The following is a 12,962-nucleotide window of genomic DNA, read 5'->3' as shown; positions in this document are numbered from 1 at the left end:
CGACAGCAGTGCTCAGGAGTGTCAGCAAATGTACAAGGTCAGGAAGGCATGGCCAACAGCCCTGGAGGACCCTGCAAACCCTGAACATTCCTCCTGTTGTGGTCCAAACTCCGGGGGCTGGACCCATGCACGGTGAGGGGCTGCTCCCGTTCAAGCCCACCGGATCAGGCCAATTCCAAGTAGGACTGGTACACTTTGATGTAGCCGTCCTCTGCATCCGCCACCATGAGCTGGCCCTGGGGTGCACAGGCCACACCCAGGGGCCACCTCAGCCCCTCGGACACCAGGCAGGTGGGCGCCCTGGCCCAGGGGAACAGGGTCACCTGGTGCCGCTGCTCGTCCGCCACAATGACACTGCCCGCTGTGTCGGTGCACACGTCTGCTGGGCTGCCAAAGTGGTGCCCAGTCAGGTCCCCCAGGGAGCACAGGGGCTGGCGGGCACTGCCAAACAGCCGCACGTCCCTGAACTCCTCACTCACAGCCAGGCCCCCATCGGGCCCCAGGCCCACCCAGCAGGGGCCCTCCAGGCCCAGCATGGAGGCGGGGGCCAGTGGCTCCAAGGCAGGGCCCAGTGTGAAGCTGTGCACAGCCCCGGGCACGTAGTCTGTCACCAAGAGGTGGTCAAGGGTGTCCACAGCTAGCCCCCTGGGGACCAAGAAGGTGCCCACTGTCACCCAGCGGCCTTGAGGGGCTCGGACGGTGTGCTGCAGCACACGGACAGCCCTGTGGACCAGGTCACTGATCACCACGAGCCCAGCAGCTGTCACAGCCACGTCCTCCGTCACGAAGGCCCTGGCCCCTGGCACAAGGCAGGGCAGGTGGCAGATGGAGCGTCCCTAGAGGTCCAGCACGTGGATGCAGGGTGCAGTCCCAGCCGTCAGGAAGAGCAGGCCATCTGGGGAGCAGTGCAGGCCCCAGCCCCTGAGGGCACTGGCATCCACCCAAGCAGCCGGGGCCACCAGGAGTGAGCGGGGTCTCCAGGCAGGTCCAGCGTGAGGCGTGGTCCCTGGGACGCGGCTGACCCGCTGGTGGGGGAGGCCCAGGAGGTCAGGGTAGGAGGCCAGAGAGCTGGCCGGTAGGCGGACATCACAGCCTCAGCCTCTCTGAGCCAGTCCTCCAACTGGGCCAAGTTTGGGGCTGCAAAAGAAACGACACCCCACCATGTGCCAAGCAGTGTGACAGTGGTCCCCCTGCACACTTCCCGGCGGTGCTGGTTCCTCCTGTTTTACAAATTTGACTCTGTTCCACCAGGTCCCGACTTCCAGCCATGCCTCTGGGCCCTATTTTCCCAGATGCGGTCCCTGAACACAATTCTGGGAGACACATGACCCAGGAGGGCTGCTGTGGGTTTTGTTCTGAGGCCGGAATGAGCTCAGGGGAGTCTAGGTGTCCGAGGTGGGGGGAGGGGTGACAGATGAGCAGTGTTTCTCAAACGCCTCTGCCCATAGAGCCTTTTCTCCAGGCAGGGAAAGTGGCCCTTGTTGGGGGCAGCCCAAGCCCCTGCCCATTGCCCCACACAGCCCTTGGAGACTTCCAACTCCTGAGGGGTGAAGCAGGAGTGCTTTCCTAGGCCTCTCTGGCTGTGGGGAGGGGTCTCCTACCTGGGGGGCTCGCGCTCTGTTGTTGGAAACCAGAGCCTGAGGGGGTGGGAGGAGCCACCTGGCAGAGGAGGGGGGAAGGGGGGAAGGGGGGCAGGGAGGCAGAGCTCTGGCTGGGCCACCTTTGAGCAGCACCCAAGGAAGCTCTAAGGAGTCCAATCACTCAGCTGCTGACCCCACCACGTACCTTCCAGTGCTGCCACATTCCTGCCTCGGGGCCTTTACTCTGGCCTCTGGGACATTCTTCACGCTGCCCCTGCACGGCTGGTTGCACTCATGGTCCTCTCAGCCCACCCTCCCCAGGGGCCCAGGGCCTCCGCCACCTGCTGTCTCAGGAGCCAGCACCGCCTCTGTCCTCCAGCAGGACTGAAATCTCAGGACCTGGGGGAAGGGGCTGTGCCCCCAACCTGCTGGCTGGGTCACTCACCAGAGTCCAGGGCGGGGGCCTCCAGGGGCTGCATCTTGCACCCCCACAGACTAGACAGGTTGGGTCCTGTCTCTCTGATCCTGTTTCTGCACCAGCCTGCCAGCAGGGTCAGGCTTATGTCTGTCCATTGGGTGATAAGAAGTCGGGGTGCGGTAGCCAGGTAGGGGTGCTAACGGGAGGTCAAGGTGGGGTGGGTCTCCCTCAGACTCAGGACCTGGGGATTCTCCAGACACCGCCTGACTCAGCCCACAGCCCCTCCAGGAAGCCCCTGGAAGGTGGGGGTCAGCCGTGTCTGTGACCCACAGCACTCCCTACCTGACCGCCTGCACCCCAGCTCTGGACACTGCGGAGGGGCGGGCGGCGATGCTATCTGCTACCGGCGCGGTTAATGGGGCGGCCGCAGGTCCTGATCCGACTGGCCCCAGCCCGGCTGGCCCAGCGTGGGGAGCCAGGCACAGGCAGGAACTGCCCTCCCTGGGGCCATTGCTGGGTGGGCGTGGAGGTGTGGCCAGCTCCCAGGAACAGAAGTGATTTGCTGGGTCCGAGGGTCCTCCGGGCACCCCTCCCCGCCTGCCCCCCGCCCCCCACCCCCGCCTGTGGGAAAAGCCAAGTCTGGTCGCGCTGGGAGGGAGGCAGCGAGCTGTGAAGGCCACCGATGCCTATCGTGGCTGCAGGGGCTGGCAGGGGCCCAGCGGAGGCCACGCTGGGCGAACAGCCCTGGGCCACAGAATGTGGGGGCACCGTTGAACCACAGAGGGAGCAGCCTCCTGCATGAATCTGACATTAGGCCTGTCCTGCCAGATGGGGGCTGAAGCATGTCCAGGGGTCCCTGTCCACAGCCCATGTGCAGAAACACAGGCTTGACCAGGGCTGAGACCGTGCACACCTACCTGCCTCCCCCCGCCCCACTCTGCCCCCCCATAGAAAGCTCCCCACTCTCTCCCCAGACTCCGGCCCCCCAGGGAGGGCCCAGTCCACAAGAGGAGGTCTGGACACTGCCCCCCTGACGCTCAGTCTGGGGACATTTCTGCAGAAGGTGACGCTAGACCAGCGAGGGATGAAGGAGGCCCAGACGGGGTGTGAAGGTGGTTTCCATTTTAATGTCTACAACTGTGATCACTAAAGAGCCATGACCCTCTGCTCTGCTTGTGTGGCCCCAGAGACGGGTGTGGCCACGGCGGGTGGGGTCTGTCCACGGGCATGCTGGGGCCTGTCCACGGGCATGCTGGGGCAGGTGTGGGGCCAGGCAGCAGGCATGGGGTTGGAGAAGGGCCCCTGTCTGTTAAGGACAGAGATGGCAGCAGGGGCTGTGGTCAGACCTCGGCACCCGTGGGGTTCTGCAGGCCAGGGACAGCCTCAGGGGGCCAGGAGCCCCCAGGCCCACCACGGGTGCCCCAGCTGCCAGGAAGGACAGGGTCCTCTGGGGCCTGGAGGGGAAGACCCGGTGGAGGGACACTGGAGTCAGCCTCACACTTGGTGGTGTGGCTGGACAGAGGCTGGGCTGCCAGCATGCCAGGTGGCTTGGGGGTCCCCCGGACCAGCATGGGGCCCAGCTCCGGCTGCCCCCAGAGCCCTGGGGGCACCTCATGCCCCTTGGTGGGTGCCCGTTTCACAGAGAGGTCGAGGGGAGTGTCAGGTGGCCGCACGGCCCGCTCCAGAGCCTGGTGGATGGTGAGCAGCTCCCGGCGGATCTTCCCCAGCTGCTCCCGCAGAGGCCGCGGGGCCAGGCCCCCAGCAGGCGCCAACTGGCCCAGGTGCTGTTCCACCCTGGCACAGTCACCAAGGGCCCGAGTCAGGTCCTCGCCCACGTGCCCAGGGCCCCCCAGCACCAGGCCCAGCGGTTGCTGGGGCAGGGGGGCCGCAGGACCAGGGCTCTCAAGGTCACTTAGCTCCTTGTCCTCAGGCCACAGCATCACGGAGGGGCCGGTCCTCAGGCTGGGGGGCAGAAGCCAGTCAGGAGGCTGTGCTGCGCGCACAGTGCCCCACCCCCTTCACGCCCCTGTCCAGCCTGGCGCCCTGGCGTAGGGCCTCGGAACCCCATAAAGAAGGACAGTTTGGCTCTCTGGTCTCAGTCTCCCCTCTGCGGCCTGAAGCCCCTATTCCTGGTGACTGAGCTCCAGCTGGGGGCCCAGCCACCCTCACCCCCAGCCCTCTTCCCACCTCTCCTAACACCCCCACGACTGGGGCCCCTGACACCCACCTGCTCTGGGAACTGAATTTCATCCTGCTGCAGGGGTCCTGCGGGGGTTCTGGCCTGCTTCCCGGGGCCAGCTTCCTCTTGGGGTCGCTCTGGGCAGGCCGCTCCAGCTCCGCCTCCTTCCCTGGGTCCCTGAGAGCACCACGGGGCCAGGGCCCACCCAGCCCAGGCACTGGCAACTTCAGCAGCCCAGGGACCAGAGTCTCGGGGGGCCCTTTGGCGGGGGCGGAGGGCTTGGCAAGGGCAGTCTTGCCTGCCGGTAGCCCCAGGCTGTGCTCCAGGAGCAGGGGGTAGTACAGGCGAGGCACCAGGGCCGGGCACTCTGGGGGCTGTGGGGCAGGGAAGGCAGTGGCCGGGGACAGTAGGGGGCTGGCTGAGGCCAGGAAGGGCACGTGGGCGGCAGCGGCCAGGGAGGGCCCCAGGTAGGAAAAGAGGCCCGGGCCGAGAGGGTAGTTGACGCCCAGCAGGGACAGGTGGAGGCTCTGGGCCTCAGGGAACTCCCCGGGGGTGGGCGGGGGGTAGCAGGGGACACTGCTCTCAGGGCCCGTGGCAGGCACGTCCACCCCGGACGTGCTCCTCGGGCCCCCACCCCTCCCCGGCTTCCACGACTCGGCCAGGAGGCCACCGAGGCTCGCACCCTTCTGGGGGTCCCTGGCCTCAGGGAGCAGTGTCTCTGGGGACCCCTCGGCCCCTGGCCTGGGGCCCCCAACCCAGCGGCGCAGGGAGAGGACATCGGTGACCATATGGTCGGGCGTGGGGGGAGCGTCCAGCGCTCCTTGGGGCCGGCCGCTGGGGTCCATGGGGTCCGAGGAATCCGTGGGGTGGCCTGGGGTGGGTGCACGTGGCCGGGACGCGGCCGATGCCCGGCGGCAGGCCCAGTCAGGGGAGTCCAGCAGGAGGGAGAGGGAGTCCTTACAGAGGCTGTACTTCATGTGGTTGTAGAGGTGGGACTTCTCCAGGCAGGTGAAAGGGCACTGGAAGCACTTGTAGTTGTAGGGTTTGCCCCAGGGCCGTGGGATATAGTGTGGCTTCTTAGGCTTCCTCGCCCGGGCCCGTGCCCCGGGGCCCAGGCGGCATGAGCCTGCCTCTCCGGACATGGCAGCTGCTAACGGGCAAGCCCCGGCCCCATGGCCACCTGCGGACAGGGCCTCGGTCATTGCCAGCCGCACCGGCCGATGCCCCCTCCCCTCCGTCACAGCTCAAGGCTAAGCATCCAGGCACCGGCACCCGCCCCGTCCACCTCCCTGGCCTCTGCCAGCAGAAGTGGCCTCCCTGCCTCACTCTCTGTAGGGTTACCAGACACACGGCAGAAAAAATGCAGGATGCCCAGGTAAATGGGACTCGGGTAAACGGGAAATACTTTTTTAGTATAAGTATGACCTAGCCAATATTTGGAATGTGTACTAAAAAAATTATTTGTTGTTCATCCGAAATTAAAGCTTAAGTCCTGTACTTTATTGGTTGACCCTACACGCATCTCTCCCCTCAGGCTTGGCCAGTCCCCAGCAGGCCCATTTCTGGTGTGATTCCATCCACGCCCATCTCCCCGACACCAGCAGAGCCTGGGTCTCACTGGGTGAGTGACTGGAGGAAGTCAAGTATGACCAGACTCACTCCTGGGGACACGGCCCTTCCTTGTCTTAACCCCTCCAGAGACTTTCCTGCCCGCGGGAAAGCCAAGATAAGAGCCGTGAGATGAGAAAGCAGCAGAGGTTCTGAGCGCCTGTTTACACAGTGTCCCTGGTCTGCAGGGCGTCGGGTGGGCACTGTGGTCTCTGAGGGGGCCAGTCTTGCGTGGGCCAGGCCAGGCTGGGGGGCGTGGATGTCCAGCATGGCCTCACGGCACAGCCACCTGCTCAGCCTGGCTCCATCTGGGTGGCTGCCGGCAGGTCGGCAGCCGAGCCTGCAGCGGCCGAGCTTGGCCAAGACCCTCCTCTCCCCATGCCCCCGCACGCTTGCTCAGAAGCCGCTCTGCACTCCATCTGGGCTGCCACCTGGGCTGTCCACCGCCCCAGTGTGCGCCTCAGCCGGGTGCTCAGCGAGTGTGTGCACACAAGCGTACAGCTCCCGCTGAGCCCTCCTCACTCAGCGCCTGGAGGGACCACCTCTGCACGGCTGGGCTGACTCGGAACAGAGAGCAGGGCGGCCACCAAAATGCAAGGGGCCCAGGCACACGAGGCTCACACTCCACTCAGAGTGGACGGGGTCACTGCACACATGAATGCACTCGGCACGGCCGGGGGTGTGAACAGGCACAGGGCGCATGCACACACACACACGCACACCCGAGGACACACGGGGTCACAGTCACTCACGGATGTAGACACATGTACACTTGCTCTGCTCCCGGGGTTCAGGGACGGCCAGGGCACTGAGCAGGGCAGGGCTGGGGTAGCTGGGCAGCCTTTGGGAGCAAGCCGTCCTCCCCGCTGGCCTTCGGGCTCTGTACATGGCAGGCAGTCATGTCTGCTGCCCCCAAACACTGGATGGCCACCCCCATTATGGAAACAGCCACAGGGGTGGAGAGGGCTGCCTGTCCAAATGGGCCCTGTGGAGGTGGGGTTGGCATGGCCATGGCTAGAGTGTGGAGGGCAGGGTGAGCAGAGGCTAAGTGACTAGCTTGTGCAGGGATGTCCACATCGGGGAGGGGACAGGGCTCCAAGAGGAGTGCATGGTTGGGAGGAGGGGGCTGTGCCCAGGAGAGGAACTGGGGCTCCCTTAGGGGCTGCAAACACTCCCTGGACTTGGTGGTGGGTGCAGAGGCAGGCCCCATCCCTGCCCCCCACCCCCCCAAGATACAGATGACAAATGGGTGTGTGTGCTCTGGAGACAGAGGCGGCTGTGCTGGGGCCATCGATCACCCAGCCCTGGGAGCCACACAGCTGTGCCGCCTGGTGCCACCACCCACCCCACTTCCCAGCCGGACCCCTGAACTGGGGGGGCTCCTCCTAGGCCTCTGGACTAAGGGGGCGAGGGGCCCCTGCTGTGCTCCCGCTTCAGATCAGTCACCTGGCTTGGGGTGGGGGGAGCTTGGTTGGGAGCCATCTCAGCACCTGCTGACCCCACAGGGGCCCAGAGAACACCTGGCACCTGCCCAGCGTGCTTGTGCACAAGGAGAAGACACCCCCAGACAGCAGCACACATGCCCAAAGGCACATTCATTCGCACATGTGTCCCAGCCCGTGACTGGGTGCGTGTGCCCAGGGCGGCCTGCACCCGCAGTGTGCCTGCGCAGACACCTGGTCCCACTAACCTTTCCCTGTCTGGGGCAGAACGGGTGGCAGGCCAGGCGCGGGAGGCCTCACCCCAGGGTGGGAGAGGGGGCACCCAGTGCTTGGAGCCACCACCAGCCACCAGGAGATTGATTATCGCTCACCCATCCCGGCTGGCGCCCTTGGGACTTGGGAGCACCCCACAGGGCGTGGTGCAGAGGAGGTGACCAGGCTCCTCCTCGGCTGAAGTCGAGACCCCAACTCCCTCCCCCCTTCCCTCCACAGCCAAGCCCGGAGGGCGCCCTCCTACAAGGATGGGGCTGCTGCGCCCTGATGGTCCCGGTGCGCCGAGCCTGGACGCTGCTAAGTGGGGGACGTGGGGACTGGGGTTGCCCCGCCCGCGCCCCGACAAGCTTGGCGTCCTGCCACCCCGGCGCCCCTCACGCCCTGCCGGGCCCCGCGCGGCCCCCAAACTTCAGACCCGCCGCCGCCCCGTGCCCGCCGTACCTGCGCCCCGGACGGAGCAGAACCTGCGGCGCCCCGATAAGTCAGCGCGTGGCCCTGGGACCCCGCGGGAACTTCCCGCCCCGCCCGGCGCCCCTCCCCTCCCGGCGCCTGCCGCGACCCCGCACCCCGCGGGACCCGCACAAGCTCTCGGGGCGCAACTCGGACTCCGGCCTGGGAAACTGAGGAGCGGCCCCCACGCGGTCTGCGATCACTCACTAGGCAGCGAGTCCCCGAAGCCTCCGCCACGGACCGCGTCCCCCCGACGCCGACTCGCACCTACAGAAGTTGGCGGCGGGAGCGGCCGCGCGTGCGCCACGGCGCCGGGCTCCGGGGGGCGCAGCGACCTCCGACCCGGGCTCGCGGTGGGGGTGGGGGCGCGAGCGCCGGAATTGGTCTCCCCCCGGCCACCTCAGGTGCACCCCCCCCCCCCGTCTCTCCCACTTCCCTGCCCACAGTCGCCCCCTCCGCGCACTCACCGGCCTCGCGCGCCCGGGACCCGCTCAGCAGTCTCCGCCGCGCCGACAACTCCTGGATGGAGCCGTGGCCGGTGACACCAGTGGCGCCACCAGAGCAGGGCAGGGACGGGTAGCGTCGCGGCGGAGCCGAGAGTGGAGACGCAGGTGTGCTGCCGAATGAGGGGCTCCTGGCACCGTCCCCGCCCCCGTCGCCTGCAGGCTGCCGCGGGGGTGCGCAGAGGCAGCCAGGTCTCCCGGGGTCCCCGCAGCAGTGTGATGGGGTGTCAGCGGCCGAGGACGCAGGGAGTGGGGCCGTCAGCACTCATCCGTCAGGGCAGGGCTCTGGCCCCTGACAGCCCCTCCGCCTGAGCCAGGGCCTCTGGGCTGAGCCCCGGGACAGGGGGACCTTGGAGAACAGAGCCAGCCTGGGGAGGGCTGCAGCCCAACCCGAGAAGGGACAGAACTTAGCTCGGGGAGGGCTGCAGCAGAGAGCCGGCAGCAGAGCCCAGCACACACGGCGAAGCAAGCCTCCTTTTCTGGCCAAGACTTGCCTGCAGTACCCTTCCCTCTTCTCCAAACAGGAGGCTGAATGGGTCTGCACCCCCAAACCTCTGTCCTGCCCACTGACGGCCACCGGCTCAGAAAGAGGGTCACATGCACTCACTCCCCCTTTCTAGAAGCATCACCCTCCAGCCCCCACTCCTCACTCCCCTGGCAGGTGCCCAAGGAGGGCTGCATCTGCCTGCTGTTGGCAGGACTCCTCTCCACTGGCTGTCCCTCCTGGGAGGACCCGGGTGAATGAGGCGGGGCCTGGGAAAGTGCCCACCAGAAAACCCCCGCCCCTAATGTCCTCACGGCCAGAGCTGCTCCCAGCCCCACCTCCCAGGGTACTAGACGCCATGTTGATCCCCGAACTGTCCAGACTTAACAGTCTGGAGCCCACTTCTCAGCTGGGTCCTAGCGGAAGTTCATCTGATCAGCCAGGACCATTCCAGAAGTGGACACAGATACTCAAGACAGGCCAGTCACGTTGCTCAAGAAATTTTTGCCTTTGTTCAGGGGAAGGTGCCTTAACCCAGAGATGAGCGATGTGCCATCTCAGGCATGGGGTGGGGTCTGCCGTCGGAGGGGTGTGTGCTGCCCCAGGCCCACTCTGTGGAGGCACAGAGGTTCCCGTGAGTGTCTACTTGGCCTTCCCTGTAGGCTCAGCTACAGGCTCCTGGGGTATCTCAAGCTCAGCTTGGGGGGCTGGGGTGCTTTGGGGAAAAAAGGAGTATCCAGTAGGGGTCTGCGGGATGGAGAACACTAGGTCCAGAGTCTAGTGCCTCCTGGGCCCTGTGAACCTGGCCTCAGTTTCCCCAGCTGTGCAGGAGGGTGAGAGGCCATGGCCCAGTTGTTGGGGCTCTGGTCAGCCACGACAGACATCTGTAAGGAGCAGGGTGCCATGTCCTGGGGGTGCCCAGTGCAAGGACACTGATGTGAGGGTGACTGCTCAGTGCCACCTTCTCTGACACAACCTGGGGGACCCCATTTCTCCCCATAAAGTCCACAGGGCAGAGTGGGGGCCTGGAGGACTGCTGTGGGTGGCAGAGCCCACCAGCCTTTTCCTCTCTGCCCGCCTGGCCTGGCCCAGCTGACCAGCTGACCGTGCAGGCAGCCCCAGGCCGGGAGACAGCTTGAGCGGTCGTCACGCCAGCAGCCCTGTGGAGAGTGGGGGCCGGGAGGCCTGCTCCTTCTGCACACAGACCCCACTCCGGACATACTCAGCCAGGCCCAGGCCCCTATCTTGGGCACTGCCCAGAGAGGGCAGGGGGCACAGGTCACCCTGAGCCAGTGGGGGTGGGGGGTCTCAGGGACGGCTCTGTGCTTCCTGGCCCTGCACTGCTGACTCCTCTGAGGGTCTGGGGAGGCCATGCTGCCAGCACAGGGGCCAGGCAGGTTGGAGGGTGTTACCGTCCTCCAAGGGAAGGGAGGAGCCTCTCAGGGTGCGGAGGGGACAGCCCAGTGAAGCCAGGTGACCAAGGAGCACCGGAGAGGGGGGAGGAGGCCAGGCCTCAGCATGTTGGGAAAAGCAGGAGTCCAGGGAGGGCAGCTCAGAAGAAGCTGTGGAGGCCGCCTCTGTGGATGGGCCTTTCCAGAAGTCTGGGTGGGAGGAGAGGTGTCGGCATCTCCAAGGGGCTCAGCACCTGAGAGGCATGACTGGGCTTCCAGGAGGGGTCTTGCCAGGGGTGCAGTTGGGCCCTGAACTTGCCCCAGGGGTCCCGAGAGCTTGGCCATGGCTGCAGCCTAATGGCCTGTACACAGGGGTGCGAGTCAGGTCAGCCCATCAGGTGCACAGACTGTCTGCCGGTCTGCAGCCAGGCGAGGCCGGACAGCAGTGCCAGCCCCTGTGCCCCTGTGCTCTCTGCCTGAGGCACTCCCAGGCACATCTGCTCCCTCACAGCTGGCACAGTGTGCCTGGGGCCTGTCCCACTTTCCACCAAGGAGTGGGGCGTGGTGGTAGGTCATGACCCACCCACTGGACCCCACCCTGCAACATGTTGGGGAAAGCTTGGGCCCAGGGAGGTGGCCCCTGCTCCCTGAGGCAGTGTCAGGGATCCCCGAGCTTTGGGGCTTGGTCCCCCATGTGACCTGAGCCCTGAAACCGCTGCCCATGCTCCTTGGGCATCAGTCCCCTTGTCTGCAGGTTGGATGGTGGAAGACTTGGTCTCTGGGTGCTTCTGGCACCAGTGGGGTCCTAGGGAGCAGTCTTCTCTCCTCAGCTTATCCTGGTGCAGGGTGGGGTGGGGACATGCAGCCCCTCTCTCTGTCCCCAGCCAGAGGCATTGTGGGCATTAACGTCCTCTGCCTGCTTGCCCAAGGCCGCCCGCCTGTCACCTCCGTTAATGCTGGTACTTGTGCGCCAGGGGCACGTGGGCAGGACAGACAGTGGGTCCAGGGAAGGCAGGGGGACGGCGGTGCAGTGCCCAGGGCAGGTCTGTCTCCTCCCCTCAGTGTCCACACACGGCCTCACCAGGACAGGTGTCGGGGCTGGGCCAGCCTCTGCTTGCCCCGTGGGTAGAGGGACGGTGGTAGAGCCTCTAGGCAGGGTTTGGGAGCCCCTGGGAGGGGTCAGTGCCATGCAGGATGATGGCCACGGCTCATGTTCACCCTCTCGCTGATGAGCTCTGGGACACATGGCAGCCCCCAGAGTGTCTGAGGGCCCCTCCACAGGCCAGTGCGTGAGTTGTCCTTGGCACTTCCTTCTCCTTGCCCATCTGAGGTGGCCTCAGGGACCCACGGCTTGGTCCAAAGGGGCAGGGTTGGGACTTCCCTGGTGGTCCAGTGGTTAAGACTCTGAGCTCCCCACGCAGGGGGCCCTGGTCAGGGAACTAGATCCTGCATGCTACAACTAAGACCCAGCGCAGCCACATAAATAATTTTAAAAAACCCAAAAAACCCACAGAGGGGCAGGGTCACACCTGAGGGCCCTGGGTGCCAGTCTGAGTCCAGTGAATCTGAGAGCACTGGGGAGCCACAGCAGGTTCACAGCAGGTCTGTGAGGGAGCAGCAGAGCCAGAGAGATGGTGCTGGGTGACTGACTGTGTGGAGAGGGCTGCAAGCAGGTTTGGGGAACTCCACTATAAACCTCTGAGGGGTGGGCGGGGTGGCCCATGGCGGGCACATGCAGGGCCCAGATATTCTCCAGGGAGTGTATGGGGGTGCTGCCCAAGCTGGTCCAGGGATGTGGGGTGGAGTGGGCCTCCCTGAGGGAAAGGGCATTGGCTGGGAGGCTCCTGGCACCGGGGACCCCAGGAGGCCTCTGGTCCCAAACCTGCTCACTGCACCCCTCCCCCAATTAGCTCCCTCCTCTGGAAGTCACCCCGGCCAGCGCTCCCTGCATGCTTGATTAGCCGGCCACCCTGGGGTGAGGTGGGGTGGGGTGCGATCTGATCCTCCATCTGCCTCAGGCCCTGGGATGGAGAGGCTCCTGGACACTCTCTGGAGGCGCCAAGAGAGGCTGCAGCGGGAGTGAGCTCTCCGCTCTGAGAGGCATGCCAGCTGGGGCAGGGGCCTTTCCAATCACTGAGGGAGCAGCCTGGCCAGGCGAGTGGGAGGAATGGCTCAGGCCGCCGAGCCCCAACCTAGAGCCCCCACCCAGCTTCCGAGCTGCCCTGGCAGAGCAGCGCCCGGGGCCGACAGCAACCATATGTTGGAAGAGGAGCTGCGCAAGTCCCTCCGCGGCCCCCGGGGCCCAGCCTTCCTGGGCCTGTCACAGGCGATTTTCCCTGCCTGAGTGGCAGGCCGGCCAGCGGGCGGGGTGGGCGGGGGCTGCAGAGCCTGTGCGTACTCTGGGTCTGTCCCCCACGGCTCTTGACACTGACCCTGCCAGTCAGGGCAGACGCAGGTGCTGGGCCTGGAGTGGGAGACCCCGACATCCCGCCAGACACCTGCCCCTTGCGGTCACCCCTGTCCAGGTCAAGGTCAGGGGCCCAGAGAGGAGCCCGGGAGAGGAGGTGGTCAGCGGGACCAGACCCGCTGCTCCGTCGTGGGTGGGCGCCCAGGGCAGGCGGGAGAGTCAGCCCA

General features: G+C 66.0%; 2 protein-coding genes across 2 annotated transcripts; both read right to left on the bottom strand.

The window, feature by feature from the left end:
- Nucleotides 1–98: 98 nt before the first annotated feature.
- On the bottom strand, nucleotides 99–566 carry NHLRC4 (NHL repeat containing 4). The gene has a single exon (XM_029221704.1). It carries the CDS (start codon nucleotides 534–536, stop codon nucleotides 165–167), a length of 372 nt encoding a protein of 123 aa, XP_029077537.1. The 5' UTR covers nucleotides 537–566; the 3' UTR covers nucleotides 99–164.
- A 2,544-nt stretch (nucleotides 567–3,110) lies between these two features.
- PRR35 (proline rich 35) lies at nucleotides 3,111–9,010 on the bottom strand. The gene is made up of 3 exons (XM_029219466.1): nucleotides 8,418–9,010; nucleotides 4,226–5,357; nucleotides 3,111–3,960 (listed from the first exon to the last, which is right to left on the bottom strand). The coding sequence occupies exons 2-3, from the start codon at nucleotides 5,317–5,319 to the stop codon at nucleotides 3,339–3,341; spliced, it is 1,716 nt and encodes a 571-aa protein (XP_029075299.1). The 5' UTR covers nucleotides 5,320–5,357; nucleotides 8,418–9,010; the 3' UTR covers nucleotides 3,111–3,338.
- Between the last annotated feature and the right edge of the window lie 3,952 nt (nucleotides 9,011–12,962).

The sequence above is a fragment of the Monodon monoceros genome, unplaced genomic scaffold (genome assembly GCF_005190385.1).
Source record: "Monodon monoceros isolate NGI ecotype Baffin Bay Population unplaced genomic scaffold, NGI_Narwhal_1 Super_Scaffold_13, whole genome shotgun sequence".
In the NCBI taxonomy this organism is placed as follows: domain Eukaryota; kingdom Metazoa; phylum Chordata; class Mammalia; order Artiodactyla; family Monodontidae; genus Monodon; species Monodon monoceros.
The sequence above is the reverse complement of the archived record's forward strand: the minus strand, read 5'-3'. Positions and strand labels throughout refer to the sequence as shown.